Source organism: Phaseolus vulgaris, chromosome 7 (assembly GCF_051622355.1).
Source record: "Phaseolus vulgaris cultivar YP4 chromosome 7, ASM5162235v1, whole genome shotgun sequence".
Classification (NCBI taxonomy): domain Eukaryota; kingdom Viridiplantae; phylum Streptophyta; class Magnoliopsida; order Fabales; family Fabaceae; genus Phaseolus; species Phaseolus vulgaris.
In genome coordinates this window covers 52,429,250-52,448,880 of record NC_143504.1, presented here as the reverse complement: position 1 = coordinate 52,448,880, position 19,631 = coordinate 52,429,250, and the positions used below count along the sequence as shown (strand labels likewise).

At 27.8% G+C, this 19,631-nt stretch overlaps 3 protein-coding genes across 3 annotated transcripts; 2 read left to right on the top strand and 1 right to left on the bottom strand.

Moving 5' to 3' along the window:
- Window positions 1-11,410: 11,410 nt before the first annotated feature.
- LOC137830120 (hydrophobic protein RCI2B) lies at window positions 11,411-12,552 on the top strand. Its single transcript, XM_068637269.2, has 3 exons — window positions 11,411-11,632; window positions 11,769-11,868; window positions 12,270-12,552. The coding sequence occupies exons 1-2, from the start codon at window positions 11,543-11,545 to the stop codon at window positions 11,850-11,852; spliced, it is 174 nt and encodes a 57-aa protein (XP_068493370.1). The 5' UTR covers window positions 11,411-11,542; the 3' UTR covers window positions 11,853-11,868; window positions 12,270-12,552.
- Window positions 12,553-13,779: 1,227 nt separating this feature from the next.
- On the bottom strand, window positions 13,780-15,925 carry LOC137830119 (anaphase-promoting complex subunit 11 RING-H2 finger protein). Its single transcript, XM_068637268.2, has 4 exons — window positions 15,844-15,925; window positions 15,599-15,680; window positions 15,096-15,214; window positions 13,780-14,225 (listed from the first exon to the last, which is right to left on the bottom strand). Exons 1-4 carry the CDS (start codon window positions 15,923-15,925, stop codon window positions 14,110-14,112), a joined length of 399 nt encoding a protein of 132 aa, XP_068493369.2. The 3' UTR covers window positions 13,780-14,109.
- A 2,099-nt stretch (window positions 15,926-18,024) lies between these two features.
- Window positions 18,025-18,808, top strand: LOC137829406 (agamous-like MADS-box protein AGL80). The gene has a single exon (XM_068636207.2). The coding sequence runs from the start codon at window positions 18,243-18,245 to the stop codon at window positions 18,720-18,722; it is 480 nt and encodes a 159-aa protein (XP_068492308.1). The 5' UTR covers window positions 18,025-18,242; the 3' UTR covers window positions 18,723-18,808.
- Window positions 18,809-19,631: the final 823 nt, after the last annotated feature.

Below are 19,631 nucleotides of genomic sequence, written 5' to 3'. Positions count from 1 at the left end.
TTTTATGATTTTCAATCATTGAGTTTTAAAATTAATGTTTTTTCAAATTTAACTGCTTATAAAAGTTGAGCTTAACGATCAGAATCGCATCCTTTAAATCATGTATATTAAACTTTAGGGTTTAAATCATGTATATTAAACTTTAGGTTTAGGGTTTAGGCTGATAAAAAAAAATTATATTAAACTTTAATAAAATTCACATGATATTCTGACTAAGGTAAAATTAAGCATGCGCTTATTAAATTTCAAATATGAATATTTTTAATATATTATCAAATTGTGAGTAATTATGTTAGTTTAAATTAGTTTATTTTGTAATAGATACTTAAATAAAATGTACTCAATTGTTGATATTTTCTAATTCGTTAAAATATGTATTGAATAAAAAATATTATCAATAATGAAATGATGGTATTATAGACAAAATTTCATGGTCGTGTTTTATTTGATAATGTTGTCGTAATTTATATTCTGAAACATATAAATTTTGATCTTGAAAAATAAATGTTTGAGTTTAGGCCAATCGAATTATATAAGTCCAAACATATAAAACTTATTCATGTCCATTTCTTACTAAGTTCCATACTTTTTAGGCTTTGATTGTAAAAGAGATGTGATTAGTTGTTTCATTGTATTGGTTATAGATATCACACAACTTATTCCTAGCTAATATAATTCTCTTATAGCTTAAATTATATTTTTTTTAGTTTTAAATAGTTTCAAATAAACTAAACATTTTCAATTACATTCGATTCTTTAAAATATACTTGGTGTGTGTTTGTGTTATCGGACATATTTATCATATGATAATAATGTTGGAGAGTTGTTGACTTTGTTTTATCCAAGCTGAAATAATGTACACAGGAAGTTTATTTTGGAGTTTTATTTTAGTTATGCGTTGTTAGTATTTGATTTTAGATTATACGTTTTTACTGTTATTATAATTTAATTTTGTATTATATATGTTAGTACTTGATTTAGATTATGTTGTTAGAACTTGATTTGAATTATATTTTTGGAGTTTAATTTAGATTATGTGTTGTTAATACTTTATTTTAAATTATATGTTGTTAGTTTTTTATTTTAATTACAGGTTATAATTTAATTTTAAATTATGTGTCGTTAGAACTTAATTGAAATAATGTATTATTAAAACTTAATTGAATTATTTTTTTACACAAACTCTATTTGATTTAATAATTGGTTGAAAATTTTTATTGATAAAATTGGTAATGTCTTAATAAATTTTGAATTTGAACTTTATTTCAATTATAAAAAGTTATAGGAATACAAATAAATTTAGATACCAAATATTTTTTTTTAAAAAAAATTCATTATATTTATTTATGAATTTTTTTGCAACATATTACTTACGTACAAATTTGTATCCGAATTTATAATTTTGTTTTAATTAAAAAACAATTTCCTTCACATTAATTACGTGCGAATTTTTTCATATATAAATTTAGTGACAGATAATTATATGAACTTTTTCATATATAAATTTAGTGACAACCACATTTATCAAATTCATAGATTTTTCTTATATACGAATTATGTTTATCTAGATAAACATATATACATATTTGATTTGGTTATAGATAATACGTTTGGTTATTATCTATTATTAGTCTATAGATAACTTTATCATATATATAAATGTACCTACACCCCATTTAGTATATAAATTTATTTTTTTTAATCCGTCAATATTTTTGTTTACAATTGCGACGGACTTGAAAAAATTAGCTGTAGATTTCTTCCATAAGAAAAATTGTTTTTTTAGTGCAAATCTATTATCAAACCATTTTTGGATTCCACCACTGCAGCATCATTATCCACACACATTTCCATAACCTCCTTTTCGTTCACCCAAAAAATGCATATCTTCCTCTATCCTTAAATCTTATATGTTTTTATTTCCTAGTACACTAAAAAAAATAAAAAAATTAACAGATAAACCTTCATTAATCATAACCTCCAGTAATAAATCTCCATTAAAATTAAATTTTGCTGTAGTGGTAGAGGTCACTCGTGTATATTCATTTTCATATTACCAAACATAATGGAATCCAACTCTTACTCTAATTTGTTGTAAATAGTGAGCTTCCATATCTTGATTTAAGAATAAACCCTTCAATAATAATTGAAATTGTTTTAAAAATTACATACTATATGGTCATTTTGGAAAGGAGATTTTAACTTTAATAATTATATTTTTAGTTGTGATTTTCAACTAGTAATATTATTATAAGTTGAATTTGTTAAGTTATTAAATTAAAAATAAACTCGCTTTTTAATTAGTTTATTTTGATCAGATAATGCCACCGTTATACAAAGAATTTAATATTAATGGAGCAATAGCCTTCTATGATTCATGCACATTAATAACAACATGATTGATATGGCATTCAAATAAGAAGCACGAAAACATGCAGAATGAGATTAAAGAAGAACACTACGTTGAATAAAATATGCTAAAAACGTGTGATTTCCCAATTTTGCCAAACTAGGTTATCTTATTTTAGTATGGTGCCCATGATGCTGTGAAGTTTGTGATCAAAAGCTGTATATAATTCAACTTAGGTGTGGAAAGCATATCACCATCAAGGTACCTCATGTACAATAATTATAATTGCCTCAATTTACTTATTCAACTTTCAATATATCAACGTGTTAATTTAGCCTCTTAAATACACAAATTATACATTTTTACTATTATATACGTATAAACCAAAATATAATTAATAAAAAATATTACGTAAGCATGCGAATACCATTACCAACATCTTAAACATATATAATAAGTGTACTCTATAGTGTAAAAATGTGGAAAAAATATTTAAAAAAATTCTTGAAAGCAAAGACATGTGTGGGTATGCAGAGATGTAGATTGGTGCATGTGTTTGGAACACACGAAAATGGTAATTGAATTAAGAAGAATGATATGAGTTGTAGTTTTATGCATGTTGCGTACACAGGAGGCATTGTGATGATATATATGAAAAGAATTGAAGGAAAAATCTTATTTGATTTTGGCGGTTACCTATTAGATTTGTATGTTTTATATATAAAATGAGAGCATGCAACACACTCGAGTTGAGTGCATATTGCCACTTGATCACATGAAGACTATATAATTTATTCCTCCACTTCATTTTTCTTAGGTTCATTTAACTCTTTTTTTTTTCTATCCTTCCTTCATCGTTCTTCAAATCATATTTTTCATATCGTTCAATTCTTTACATCTATTTTCACGTTCTCCACTTCTATATTTTCACATTCTCCCCACCACTCTATACAAAATAATTCTTTTGATGATTTGATAAACTTTCAAGTGAATATTAATCACATTTCTGAATTTTTCTCAAAATAACATGTTATATTTCACTCTAAATAAACCATTTATGACCAATGAAAAAAGTGCGTGGTAATAAATATGTAAATTTGGGTAACCTTTTTTTTATGTTATTGTTGTAAGAAATTACAATAATTGGTTTATTATGCGCATGACTGTGTGGATTCATAGTAAGTAATATGACATGTGCATGTCTCTAGATGTTAATTTCAATACACAAATCTTCCGGAAGTAGAGTCAAGTATCTGAGTATGTGAGTCAGTAGAAATCTGAAAGGAATAATGTGGATGATAAATGTGATAGACATTTGATGACTTTGTGCAAATTATGAGAATTTGATGAATTATGTGTGTTTTTTAAAATGAAATTTATATTAGAATTTTCAAAAATAGCTAACTTACCTCGTGCTTTGTTTTGTGTTTGATATCTTTAAATTTGTGATGATCGTGTTAAATTACATGAGAGCAGATGAAGTTGTGGGTGATAGAGCTCCTCAGTGAGCAGACACAGAAACAAATGTTTTATTTTGAATGTTTTATCTGTAGACTTTTGTGTATATATTAAATCTCTATGAAAATGGATATCTTTTTGAGATACAAATATGAGAAAGTAATATATGTTTATATGTTAATTAGATATGCATAATATATTAGCAAATATGGGTAAAAATAGGGATGTTACAAGGGTGGACGAGAAGATTCATTGGATTTGACGTTATCTAATATGAAAATATTTTTGAGTTTTGTACTCCATTTTTGCACATTGTTGGTTTTTTTTTCTAGATTTTGTAGCTTCCAAAAAAATGAAAAAAAAAACAAACGAAAACACAATCACCAGCCGTAAAAACACCACAAAACTTACCTCAATAATCAACGTTCACCACCAACACTTCAAGAAAATCATGAAATAAAAACCAATTTTAGAAACAAAAAATAATTAGTTGTTATAGTGACTAAATTAGAGACTAAAAATATTTTTGGTTTCTAAATTAGTTTCTATTATTGTTAAATGGTTTCTAAATTGGTCTCTTTTTTTTATCAGCAATAAAAAAATCAATAATTGGGAACCACTTCAGGGGTGGTCCAACCCTGGTACATAATTAACATTATCATTCTCCTAGCTAAAGCCGCCTACCAGAATCCAAAAAAAAAACATTAACGGATCATCCTCATACATCTAAAGGATTCAGAACCCAATTTGAGTACGGAAAGGGATCACAACTAGACTTTGCGTAAATCCAAGACCAAACCTTTACTTGCGCCAAAGCAAACACTTCTACCACATTTGTCACATGACAGAGTTCCTATGTTTCCAAATTTCGCGCACTACACCGACCTAAATTGTATCCCAAACAACGTCCTCCGAAGTAGAAGCCTGACATCTCCTGAATTGAAAAAAGTTTGTCTTAGGATCCTTGTGAAATACAAACGACACACAAAGCCATGTAAAGCAAAGACTCTAGACTCGCCAAGCAAAGTCACAAACGAGAAATAAATGACTAGAAGACTCTTCCTCCTTCCCACACAAACAACATAAAGTATTTTCAACCACTATCTCGCGCCTTATCAAGCTACCCCTGGTAGCTATCTTATTCTCCATCACCCTCCAAGCAGTGAACAAAGCAGATGGCAAGGCTTTACACCTTCACAACATGCTATAGACGGAAGAAAACTCTCCTACTCAGTCCCTCCTTAACTTAACATAGGTAGAGTTAACTGTGAAAGATTGACATCCCCCAGCCTTCCAAGCCCAATTATCCGCCTCTCCCAGGACCAACTTCACCCCTTGCAATGAATGAACCAACCGCTCCGCCAAAGACTTTAGAATATAAATAATTGGTAGTTAAAACTTTGGTAGCTAATTAAATACCAATTTAAAAACTATTTACAATAATATAAACTAATTTAGAAACCAATTTTTTTTTTTAGTTTTTAAAATAATCTCTAATTTAGTCATTATAACAACTAATTATTTTTTGTCTCTCAAAATTGTTTCTATTTCATGATTTTCTTGTAGTGCAACCACCACAAACAACTACCACCACTTAAAAATGACACTACCTTCTCTACCATACTTAAAAAACTATTGTTGAAATTAAAAAAATATAAAAGTGCAAACTAAAAATATGGAGGTGCATGCAGGATTTGACTGGTATTCACTTTAACTAATAAAAGACTTAGTTCCTCTTATGATAATTTTTGACCTACACAAAGTAAACTTTTGAATTTCAAAAATTTGTTTTTTATTTTGGAATTAAAAATATGAAATTAGAAAATATATTTTAAAAAAAAAATCTGAATAGATTTTTGTGTTTTAAAAATGAAATTTAGAATAAAATTAGAAAACAAAAATCTCATAAAAAAATAATTCTAAAATAAAAAATACATTAAAAAAATCTATGTTTTTTTAGAAACTTCTACAAAAGGATTTCAGAAATTTCAGATTTTTTTTTCAAAAATCATAAAAAATTATAAATCCAGAAATATATTATGGAATACGAAATCGAAATGATTTTATTCCCATCCCTTTTTATTTAAAAACTAAAAAAGAAAACTTTTATGATTTCACATGATTTATCGGATGATCATGTTATTAACTAACATAAAATAGGTTTTTTTTTTTATATATTATTTGTGCTATGTCAGTTCTCAAAGTAATATAACTTAATCAATAATCAGTATAAATATTATATCAATGTTTACGATGAGTTTTCATAAGTTTTATGTCATTAATTATATGAGTTTACATATCTTTTACGCACCGATGAACTTCTCCTTTTCAATCAACAAATGGTGATGAAAGTACGTACTTTTTAATATTAAATTATTTTAATATTTCTACAAAATTATTTTCTGATGCTTAATTTTTTGTTCTAAAAACATTTTAAGGTGAAAGAGTATCTTAGAAAATAAAATAAAAGGGAGGTACATTAGTAAATATGGAAGGTGTAAATAACAATCGCCAACTATTTTGAAGCATCTTTCTCTTTCCATGGGCTTAACCCAATATCGGAATTCAAACCTAGTTCCGGGAAAGATGAGATTAGAAAAATACATTTTTTATTAATAAGTTTTCTAGTCCGTACACCATATAATCTCCAATATGTAGTAATTTTATTCATAAAAATATATATTTATATATTTTTGTCTTAAATTATATTTTAAAATTATAAAATATAACTATTTATAAATTATTTATATATTAAAAATAACAACACACTGAAAATCATTCATTATTGCTTTTTTGGTTTTAAACAAATATAAAGGCATAAAGTACCTCATTTTCATTGATTATATTAATGTAAACATATATAAAAAGTAAAATAATTAACTCTATGAAAACATTTCAAATAACTTATCATTCAAACTTGAAAATGCAAAGTGCTCGTGGTTTATTGATAATAATAAGATTTGACTCAGGAGCAAATTAATTAAACCTGAACTAAAATATTAGTTTACTTGTTAAAAACATTGAGCTCAAACCCAAAATTGATTAAAAAGATCAATAATAATTTTTTCGATATATTAAAATTATTTATAAACAAATTAAAAATATCATTGTAACTTTCGAAAAACTTATAAAAAATTAGGAAAAATTTTATACTTTTTTTTTGCCATAAAGAAGGTTAAAATAAATTTTTTCGTAAACTAAAGTTAATTTATTGAAGCAAAAAATCTATGTTTGGCACGTCTCTTTTTTAACGATAGTTTTATAAAAAAATTCTTTGTTTTGGACTCGCCTTTTTTAGATTTTGTACTAATATAATTAAGGCATTAATTGGTATAGAAAAAATTATTACAATGAACTCACTTCTCATCTTTCACTCTTAAAATCTAATAAGAATTAGATATTTTGATGTCGATTTATATAGATTTATATATATATATATATATATATATATATATAATCTATAGTGTTTACATGTAAACGAATATAGATTGGTTGATGTGAAATGAAATATCTTGGACCACAACATAATAAATATAATTATTGTTCAATTGTACATTTATTTAATTTAAGTAAGTTATTTTGTGTAATTATTTTTTATTTCATGCTATTATTTGATTTTGCTTTCATATATGTTTAGTATTTTGATTTTGATATATTTTAGATAGATGTATTTATAAGTAAAAAATTAATTTATTTTATAAATCTTCTATTATATAAACATTATATTATTCTAGATTTTATATGAACTTTGTAGTATTGGTATATATATTCAGTATACTACAATTGTCAATTTAACCGAAATTTTTCCAGTAAAAAAACTGGCTTTTTAATCTGAATTTAATCCTGAATGATCATCCTTTATCAATTTTAATAGATTAAAAAATATTGTAATTGTTTTTTATTATGACTTTTTCTATCATTGCAAACAGGAATAAGAATATCCCGAAAATCAGATTCCAGTAGGAAAAAACATTATAGTCTCTTGGATATCGGATTTTATTCTATATTTTATTTCTGGTACATTGGATTTATACAGAAAGAAATTTCAAATAAAGATGCATAACGCCATAATAGTTAGAATTGCACACGATAGGTGCATAAGAAAACCATGTCGAAGTATATGGAAATATGAAAAAGAAGGAAAATAATTATAATCACAATTAAAGAAAATTTAGAAAGAAAAATAACTACATATATTTATAATGAATACCCCAAAGACGAAAATTGTAATAAAATAAATAGGGAAGAAATTAAAAAAAAAAAGTGAAAATAGACAAAAATCAACTACAATTATAGAAAAAAAAATAAAAAAAATTTATAATAAAATAAGGAAACAAAATCAAAATTATAAATATTGGTAATGACAAACTTGAATATATAAACAAAATAAAAATAATTTATAATTACATAAAAGAGAAAGAAATTAAAAATGTATATATTTAACCATTGGAAAAAAGATAAATGTAAACTACAATTATATTAGAAAAAATGGATTTTTTTGTGATAAAAAGTTGTAAAGAACAAATTTAGAATTATGAGGATTTATAATGAAACACATGTACATATATAAAATAAAAAAATATTTCTAATCAAATAAATAAGGAAGATTAATAAATAAGAGATATAATTAACAACGGAAAATTAAAAATGAGATTGTAAATAATGAAAATTGGACAAATTAATTATAACTATAATAAAAACTATAAGGAAAAAAGATAGAATTATAATGACTGACAATGAAGAACATGCACATATATATAAAGAAAAAAGTTAATATTAAATTTTAAAGAAAGAAATTTAAAAATAAAAAATACAATGGTAGACAATGAACAGTGAATACCAATGAGTTGTTTAGAATAAAAATTACAATAAAATAATGTAATAATTATAATAATTGATAGGGAAATAGATGAACATTTATAAGAAAAATATATATTTATAACTGAATAATAAGGACGGAGTAACTAATGAAAATCAATAGAGGGAAGTGAAAAATGTAATTATAGAGACCGAAACTTGTAAATTTTTTGCTATAATAATAAAATTGTAATTAAAAATCAGAATCATAATATTTGATAGCAATACGTCAAGATATATGTAAAAAACATTATGATTAAATAAATACTAAAAAATATGATTAAGTGGTGAAAATAAAAAAGGAAAAGTCAAAATATAATTATAGTTAGTTAAAAAAAATATTTAACTATATTCACGATACAGAAAACATAATCAGAATCATGATAATTGATAATTGATAATGAATTAATGAACATACAAAGAAAGAAAGAAAAATACTTCCTAAAAAGTCTTCCTAGAAAGTTGTATTGCACCTCTAAAAAAAAAAATATTTATAATTAAATAACAAGAAAGAACTTTAAAAATTGAGAATTATAATTGACTATCAAAAGGGATATAAAAATGTAATTATAGACAATGAAAATTAAAAAAAGAGAGTTAAAACTATAAAAGAAAATTTTTTAAAAAATGAAAATATTAGAATTATAAGGATTGATAGCGAAATACACGAACATATATAAAAGGGAAAAGGAAAAAAACATGTAATAAAAGACTGAAAAAAATACAATTATAGATAATGAAAGTTAAAACAATGACTGATAATGTTTCATAACTATTTTATAATATTTGAATTAAAGTTTACATGTACTTTTTATTATTTTTCATAGCTAATTAAATTGTGGTTAATAAATAATTACGAATACTTTTATACTAATAAATAAAGGTCTAAATATTTAAAAAGCGCAGTGTATTATGTAATAAATTATATTTCTTAAGTCATCAAGTACTAAATATTTATGTTTATTTTCTACTTCATATTTTATTTTTATTTTGCCATTAAAATTAATTTCATGTAAAATATATTTCAGTTTAATTTATTTATTATTAATTAAAAAATAAAACTTTTTGCAACTGCGACATTTATTTGACAACACCAATTCTGATTCAAAGCTAAAAGAAGAAAATATGAATTGAAAAAAAGAAGAAATGTTATCCTTTGAAAATGAAAGAAAATAATGAAGAGTTTAGTTGCCGCACGTGGGGTTTAAATGAATGTGAAGCTGACGTGCACAGCACGTGCACTTCTCACAGATCTCACTTCCCATATACATTAGACGTCAATCAACATTTTTATACTCATGCTAAACTCAATATTTGTAATTTATAATTTTATTTTCATATATTTTACTTAACGTAATAATTTAATTTAATAAAATTGACATTTAATAATTTTAGAAAGAAAAAATAATTTATGAATATTGATCCATCACAAATATTATGTATGGTAAATTTATTAGTTTTATAATATACTGAAAATGTTTCTTTTTATTATATATGCTTAAAGATAAGTTGGATTGAAAAAAAAAACACTTTTAATTGTGAATACGAATATAAGAGCTTCTTAAATAATTGCTAAGATAGATTTAATGATAATATAATAGTTTATTAAAGTTGAATTCGTACTTTTTATATTACACATGATTTGATTCCATTATGTTTAATGGAGGTCTACCACTTTCTCTAAGATAGACATTTGGATACTTACATCAAGAATCAAAATTGAAATGACATACCTTGAATATATCTAAAATAATTTATTTATTACAAATATAAAAATATAAGTTAAATGTCTTTACACCTAAAACTTTGAATTTCATATTTTTATTAATTAGGTTAGGTGTATAAATATTTTCATACAAATTAAAAATTTATCGCATCACTTAATTTTAACGAGTAATATGATATTAAAAAAAATCTAAATTTGATAGCCTATCTATAAATGACAAACTTTGATAAATATAATCGTTGAAATGATATACTAGAGTTCTAGATTGAATTTATTAAATTTGTATTTTATAAAAGAAATTGAAAATGTAATTTAACTAAGTTTTACTCTATATATTTATTTAAGAAGTAAAATACTAACTTTATTCTCTAACATGAGGAAGAACCTGTTCCTCCTTAAATAAATGAAGCAAAAAGAAGAAAAAAGAAGATAAAGGGGGTGGCACACACATGATAGGTCGGTTGTAACATGGAACCCCATAAAGCGTGGCTTCATCAACGCCGTTGCTTCTCTTTAGAGCGGCAACCTACGAGCCGTCGATGTTTTCAGTTTTCACACTCTGCCTTTGACTTTGATTGCGTGTGTTACTTATTTTGTTTACTTCTTATGGCCCCCACGTGGCACCACAAACACTCTTCCCTGTCCTCTGTTGCATGATGTCAACCCTACACCTGGCATGTCCCATTCTCCTTTCAATCCAAAGGATATGTTACCATCTATGGAAATAATTGTCTCTTAAGTAATTTTTATTTGACAACTATTATTATAAACAAAAATAGTTTATCTAATTAAAAAAAAACATGGATTCATAAGAACTTTAATTGAGGGAACCATAAGATATTTTTATTTAAAAAGAATAGTTCCATTCGCGTTGGCATAGTGTGGTAACGGCATAATGGCACGCGGAATTTACCTGAGGTGAAGCAACCGCGTTCTTAATTCCAATAAAAAGATGCCACGTGAATCCGTGGGTGTGTGTACGTGGCTTATAAATAAGCATGCAAAACTCTTCGGTTTCGTCTCAAGTTACAAATTCGGCTGTTAAAGGTTTTTCGGTGTTTCGTTCTAATCACAATTGTTCCTTTGTATTTTTCGTAAGCTGCAACTTCACAGAGAAAAGTTTGTGAGTTAAGGAAACCCAGAGAGCAAAAATGGCGGGTGACGGTTCTGCTACATGCATAGACATCCTTCTTGCTATCATCTTGCCTCCTCTTGGAGTCTTTCTCAAATATGGCTGCAAGGTATTCATAATTTTTACAGATTTTTTTCTTTGCAGAAAGATTTTTCAAGAAATTTTGGTTATTACTTTTTGTTTCGTGTTAATGAATTGTAGAGTGTGACTAATACAACACATGGTTGATGAATTGTTCGATGCAGGTGGAGTTCTGGATTTGTTTGGTGCTGACCCTTTTTGGTTATATACCTGGAATTATCTATGCTGTCTATGCCATCACCAAGTGATCCGACTTTAGCTTTTGTAAGATAAACATTTAATTACTTCAAGGAATTTGGGTTTGAAATAATTTGGTTGTTGGAATTTTTTAGGCTTCAAGCAGCATAAGCTCTGATACTTTAGCAGTCTCTAGTACCCTGTTCAACTCTAGCCGCATGAAGATGAAACCCATATATTTCTTGGTTTCATTCTTTCTTTTATAGAAAAAGAAAACACAAAATCTTCATTCAGAAGAACACTAGTTATAATTAAGAACGAAGACAAAAAGTTTAGACAGAGAAGCTCGCACTGCTTCGATGCTAATTTCTCGTGATAATAATTGTGATTAAAGGAATTGCATGTGGGTTGCTGGGTTTTAGCTTTGATTAGCTTTACTTTATGGTGGACCTTCTAATTTTACTGATGAAATGATGTTTTTTTGGCAGGAAGGCAATAAGCAAATGTCATGGGCGTTTCAGTCTTTCAACTCAGATATTAGCGTTTCTTTAATATATCATTGTCAATGTTGTCCATTTTTTATGTTCTGTTTCTAAAATCCCTTTGTTTTTAGCTTAAGTGAGAGTGGAGTGTGTAGCTTGTATGCCGTTTTTAGTGGTAATCGATTTTAAATACACAATTTGATTTGTATCAATGTTCTTGTTCAAGTATCTAATGTAAATTGTGCTATTCTTGACCTTCAAATGAATAAATTGAATTTTATTCTTATTACATTCTGTTTAGATTTGTGAGAACGCTTTTGACTTTATGGTAAAGGTGTTGTTCAGTCGATGTCATTCATCTGTTCAATGGGGACGAGGTTCTTGTACTATTGACCCTTTTGCACATATTCAGTCTTATCTTTAAGATAAAGAGGAAAGATTAACGACAATTAGCTCGAAATAATATCATCGTCCAATGATATTACCAAAGAATCTGATTCAATATCAGCATGTCCTTGATAAATAAGTACATAATCCAATGTTAACAGTTTCATTTTTATTTAATTCGTTTAAACATAAATAATAATAGGAAAACGATGATAAATTTGTCGGGAGTCCCTTGAGAAGTTGAGCAGGAAAGAAAGAAACAAGCAAAGGAAATTCACCAAGGATTTCCTTATTTTGTACTCTTTTTCTGTCAGTCCTTCTTTTACACTCTTGATTCGCTAGTTTCAAGGGGTTTTGAGCATGGTGCTTGCTCTAGTAATAGTTATGATTTACTTTGTCAATAAAGAATCAAATTAATTTTCATCTTACTCTTTCGAGCCCCACCATGGTTCAGCCTTTGCTATGCCACAAGCTGCTACCCCAGTGGCATTGATTTTAGTCACCAACCAGCGAATCCATCAACAAAGGGAGCCATGAAAGTGTCGTGGAGTGTGGTTCCTTTGGAATCCTCCAATGTGCAATTCTAAGAGAATAAGAATGTGCATAATGTAGAAACAACTGTCACATGTTTTGTTATTTAGGTGTTGAAAAGTTGTTTTTTCCTACTCAAACTTAATTACTATTGTACATGCTATTTCTACTTTCGTTATTTAGCGAAATATTTTAGTTTTAAAAAATAGGTGATCTGACAACTTTATCAATACAATCTTATCTACTAAGAATTTGACCACCTTTCATATGTGGTCCATATCATATTATCTTAGTAAAATAACTCGCTGACGCGACAAAAACAACAGTTTTAGCGGCCTAATTGGATACTAACTTATTTTAAAGATAAAAGCATAGTACAATTTAATCTAAAGACGTGTTAGGAAAATGACAAACAGAGACACTTGCGACATGGCGTTTGTGAAATCAGGCAATAACGTATCAAACTACATTTCCAAAATCTTTAGTGACAGTTCAGTAAATCATGGAAAAATGAAAGCACGGGAAATCTGACACGTTTAATCAGGTTCATAAAGTTATGCAACAGCTCATCATCACATATGCATACTAATATCTTAAATAGAAAAAAAGCTTAGTAACGTGAAATTTATAAAGGCTCAATTTCAATCAGATACATGACCAGCTTTACATATGACTTAGCACATCAGCATATACTGTCGGATCAGATCAGAAAACAAAGGAAAAGTACATTATCATTCATCAGCCAAAAATAAACTGGCACTCAACAAAACTTTGGCTCCAACCACCTTACAATATAGACATACATTTCCTAATAAGGAAGCAATACATCTTGTACGCATGGAACAGTTGCTGAAAGTTCTTCAAATTAACCATACCAATGTACATCGTCCTCTGAGACCAGACTTAAAAAGTAGAAAAACATATGATCTCACCCTTTAAACTGCCACTCCCGACGGCACATGGGGCAATGAGCTTGTGATGTCTGAGAATTCACCCACTTCAGGATACAGTGTAAATGAAATGCGTGATTGCACACACCCCAAACTGTAGAACAATGTGTTAGACTAATTACTGATATACTATTAACAGAATATTGCAGTTTGATCAGTTAGTGTTAGGCCTTTCCTAATAGAATTATGTCAATATTTGGTTTTATAGCTCAAATAGAATTAATTATTTCCTCAGAAATTCTCAATTGTGCGGGAAGTCCTTCATCATACTCCTTCGATAAGCATAAAACTTTTTAAATAGTCATCATGTATGCCAGCGACCATAGCATCTTTGCAGCAGTTCAACACATTCAAATCAGGGGAGCTAGAGAACTTTAGACGTATGTATGCGTATATATGTGCGTGTGTGAAACTACAAATTATGTTTATTGGTATCTGCATCTGCAATCAGGAAAACTGGAAAATCCTAAAATGATAACATGGTAATATCAATGCGTGTTTGGTTTGGCATGTATTCAATCATCACACGCAATAAGAAAACAAAATTATTCGCTGTCACTATCCTACATGTATAGACCACAAAAAGGCAATAAAAGGACCATTTTTAGAAACCTACAAACTTGAAAGCAAACCACGAATCTTGATCTAGACCATGTTGAGTGTTTGTTGAATAAAATCCACGCTGTAGTAGATCTACTAAACAAACTATTAAAAACCTGTTTTGAGGCTACCTTAAGAATCCACATTACAAAATACAATCACTGTCCACAAATCCATTTACTTAATAGAAGCTAATATGTGAGTAATGAAATCCCAAGGTTTAACACGCTGTACACTTGCATAACTTGCATTTGCAACAGCTAGAGAAGCATAGAATTCCTATAACATTAAAGATTACATGAGAAATAAACTAACAAAATATAATCATGATGAAAATCAGCATATAATATTATCAAAAGCTTACTCAATGGGCAGTCGTCCCCCGGAAGTTTACAGTCAGGACAACACCCATCAAAGGCCATCCTACAAATCCCACATGTTTCATCCTGGGCATCCCAAGTCCACGAAGCAACAGCATGCCATCTACATTTGACAAAAGGGAATGAGGTAACACGAAATTTACTTGATTTAGTTGCAAAGCAAATGAATAGATAAATACTACGGAGGCTAAAAAATTGGAAAAAAAATCATGTTAAATTTGCTTGGTACAATAGATATTTGGAGCAATTGAAAGCACAATGCAACTCAATTTCACACCAGCCAAACAAGTTTTGTCTGTTCTATGGCATGAATGTCGGCAGAAAATTATTCACATCCTACTTTTGTCCAGTCCACCTAACAAGTACCACCAACTGAGATAAAAAAACCTTCTCTAATATTCCACCAAGCAATCCAAAAATGCAACATATCCTCATCAAGACACGCAGGTGCAAATCCTCCCACAGCATAAAAGTAAGCTTAAAAGACCTTTCCACACTCATCCCAATACACATCAAATCAAGGCATTTCAATCTCACTTCATTTTCACTACCCTCATTTTCTATCTTCTCTAACAAGCACAACCTTAATTATTCGACAGATTGTCATAGAACATACAGAAAGTTTCGGCCAAGGAATAATTTGAAAGACAAAGTAAGCAGGAGAAGTTCATCATCATTATATTAAAGTTATGTTCAAGAAAGAAAGATAGAGAAAACGTACTCTTTTTATACGTAGAGCAGATATCCAGGTAGAGAGAACTTTGTCAAGAAAAGCATTTTTCTTCTTCTTTTGCACAAATCCAATTCGCGTCATATTGACAAGAATTAGGGCCAATGCAAAAGCACAAAAATTTGAAAAAAAAATGAAAGAACAAAAAATATGAAAAAGAAAGGTAAAACGGAGGAGGGAAGCAAAGGCAAAAATACGTAAATTTGAAAAAAAAAAATTGTAAAACAAAGAAAGGGTTAAAAGATGAAACAGAGAAGAATGAGAAGGATACGCAAGATGTTGACTTTCATCTTAGTGCTCAGTGACAGCAAATAGAAGATGCAGAAGGATTTGTTCCAATGCCCAGTGAAAACAAAAATTTGAAAATTATTTGTTTCATTCATTCAATTCTATATAAAAAAAAGTAACCAATAACTTCATATTAATAGTCTATTGTCTATTTTCTATTTAAGGTATTTTCCCTATCTCATAAATTTTATTTATATTTACAAGTATCCATTATGTGTACAATTCATGCTAATAAGTTGTTTATTTTAAATTAATCAAATCTATTTATTAGATTAAATAAATATTTTTTATATATTTATGAATTTAAAAGCATGATAATATGATTTTGTCCCTCAAAATATTGAAATATTCAAATTTTAGTATTTTTCTTTAAAATATTTTCGTTGATTAAAATAGGAGAATAAACTCTCTTGTATGCAACGGTACACTATCTCCATTTTTAAATAACAATATTGTATTGTATTTCTCCAATACAACTCTATCCCTCTCTATTTATTAGGTATTTTCTGTTTCTTTGTAATGCTACATTCTCTCAATTGTTTTCTGTCTCGTTGTATCCTATACTCGTTCTCGCTCTTTTTTCATCAATAACTAGGTTTGTCTATTCTTTTCTCTCACATCTTTGTACTTTCTTCTCTCAGATTAGGGTTTGTTGCTTCAATTTATATGTATTTTTTTTTGTTGGTTTTAGTTTTATTGAATTATATATATTTTTTATTTCATTGACTTGTGTTTGATTGGTTTTGATTTTGAGAACGTTGTATTTTTGTTTGCATATATGAATACATATATTGTTATATATAAGAACACACATCTATATATCTTATGGTAAAACTTGAGTTTGGTATTGATGTTTATTTTAGAAAAATAGAATTAGTATAATGTAATGCATAAATTATTTTAGTCTATATTGATGAAAGATATTGGAATATTTTTTCACAATTATTCTAGAAAAGAAACTTGCATTAGTAGTATATGTTATCCTACTAAATAAAATAATAGATCACTTTTAATGTATAATATATTTTAAGTATTATAATTGAGACACAATCTCGTGAATAAGGTCTTTTTAAGATAAATTCAACCATAATCAGACATAAGTGTTGATAAAATAAAATAAAATAACATAAAGAGACATAAGTCAAATTTATAAATTTGGACTAATTCTGGTTTTTATTACTTTACTTTGTGTTTTATAACATAATATTAGTCTCTTATTTATCAATAATATTGTTACAAAAAAAATTTAAACCTCGATTCATCATTCAACCAGTTAATAGTATAATATTAATACACTAATTCAAGATTCCATCATAATTGAATCAATATTAATACCATAATATAATAAAAATATTATTAAAAAATACGTAAAACAATATTATAACTATATAATACTAGAAACTAAAACTAATACATAGGTTTTTAGATTCTCAACATTTTAGTACATATAAAATTTAAGTCAAAATATCAACAATATATATCAATATTTATTATTAATAATAAGTTTACATTTAGAAATCATGAAGTATTACCCAATATAAAAATTATTTTGAATTATTAAATATTATCTTTTACTAAAACCGTTTCGAGTGATTAAATATTTAAAAAATCAGCTAATGTTTACCTTTGATAAAGTTTAATTCTAAATAAACATTTGAAAAATAAAAAACAATTGAATTTGGTGAAAATTGAAATATTCTATCAAATAAGGAAATCAAAATGGGAATTAATCTATTTAAAGGAACTCAATTGAAGCAGTGAGACCCACAATTTATTTTCTTACATGTAAACTTTTTTCCAGTGAAAACACAACTGTTGGTAAAAGATCCATATTTTGCATATTCTCTGAATATGGCAATGCATTAAGGTGTAACAATTTATGGCGCGTGGTTTTTAAATATTTTCCAATTCAATGTACCAATGCAATCATTGAGGAATATCAAAAGATTTATGCTCAGGTAGATTTGTGTTTGGAACCCAAGATAGTGGTGTCAAGGGTCTAAACAAGGGTTCCAGGAATTTGAACTCTTTATAAAGCCCAGGTGATTTAGAGAGAAAATATTGCATGAAATCATGATTCTGAATTCTTATTAGTTTCTTGACAATTGTAGGTATGACTAGGCAGAAAGTGAAACTTGCCTATATCAGTGATGTGACTGCAAGAAAATCCACGTACAAGAAAAGGAAGAAGGGTATCATTAAGAAGGTGAGTGAACTCACGATTCTGTGTGGGATCCCAGCCTGTGCTATAATTGCAAGTCCTTTTGAAGCTAAGCCGGAGATTTGGCCAGATCCAGAGGGAGCCAAGCAAGTGATTCAGAGGTATTTGGATGCATCTGTGATAGATGAAAGCAAGAATGTGAATCAAGAGAGTTTCCTCATGCAGAAGATTGCCAAAGCCCAGGAACAGCTGAAGAAACTGCGTCAGGAAAACCAAGAAAAGGAGAAGATCTTGTCTATGTTCAAGTACATGCAAGGTGAAGAAGACCTCCCAACTGATGTTCAAGAACTGAAACAACTCAACAAGCTCATTGAGAACAGTATGAAGGAAACTAAGAACAAGATGGATGAGCTCAATTGTGAGTCTATGTAGTGTCTTTGAGAATATTTAAATAAAACACACTGCAAATTCTCTCATTTTAGTGCTCTTAATCAGAGAACAAGAGATGCCATGCTTAAATTTTGGTACTTTAAAACATTAAGAATTTAATGCAAGATTAGAGATATAATTGAAAAATGTTGAAGCAAAATACCATTTCAATTTAATAAAATTTTGAATCGAGTTAATTTATGATTCCAGAGTTCATATCAAACAACAATTATTTAAAGGGAGTTACTGCAATTGCGATCACCTTATAGTCACTGCTAGTTTAGAAGTTAGAAGTTAGTGCAAACCTGTACAAAATGTTGTTAACAATTTAAATAGCAGCTTATTTAGGTGAAATTTTGTTCATAACTTAGAATTATACCACCATGGAGTCTGCTACATAAAACCAAATTTCAATAAATCAATTTACAGCAAGAACTGTTTTGACTGCTTATCCTGAAGTTGCAGTATCCTCCACTTCTTTTAATTGAGGAATCTTTCATTTTATTTACATTTTTAACACATCTGTTGGTTTGTCCTTGAAATCAAACCATCTTCAGAAAGAATTTGTTATTTTCTCCTAGACAAATGACACTCAAATTATGATCAAATACTAACTTCACCAATCTGATAAGAAAATAAGGATAAATGTAGGTGTGTGGCACATGAAGACACATAACAGAGCGGGATCCACGGTTTGATTAAGGTGAGAGAAAGAAGAATACAGAATTTACAATTTGTTCACTAAACTATTACAAGAAAGCAGTTATAGGAACTGACAGTTACAACTATTTCATATCAATGTCACCACTTGAAAACATCCTTGTCTTAATGTATCCTCAGTTGCAAAAGGGAGTTCACTATAACAACCATCGCAGATTCCGCATACTCCTTCAGCTATGAAATATGAAATAC

Bases quoted from the DNA above. Each gene is read 5' to 3' on its own strand.
- LOC137830120 (XM_068637269.2), top strand. From the start codon at position 11,543: ATGGCGGGTGACGGTTCTGCTACATGCATAGACATCCTTCTTGCTATC. The intron at 11,633-11,768 runs GTATTCATAATT...TGTTCGATGCAG, and splicing joins TTCTCAAATATGGCTGCAAG to GTGGAGTTCTGGATTTGTTT.
- LOC137830119 (XM_068637268.2), bottom strand. From the start codon at position 15,925: ATGACGCGAATTGGATTTGTGCAAAAGAAGAAGAAAAATGCTTTTCTT. The intron at 15,681-15,843 runs GTATAAAAAGAG...TGTGCTTGTTAG, and splicing joins TACCTGGATATCTGCTCTAC to AGAAGATAGAAAATGAGGGT. The intron at 14,226-15,095 runs GTAAGCTTTTGA...ATTGTTCTACAG, and splicing joins GGGGGACGACTGCCCATTGA to TTTGGGGTGTGTGCAATCAC.
- LOC137829406 (XM_068636207.2), top strand. From the start codon at position 18,243: ATGACTAGGCAGAAAGTGAAACTTGCCTATATCAGTGATGTGACTGCA.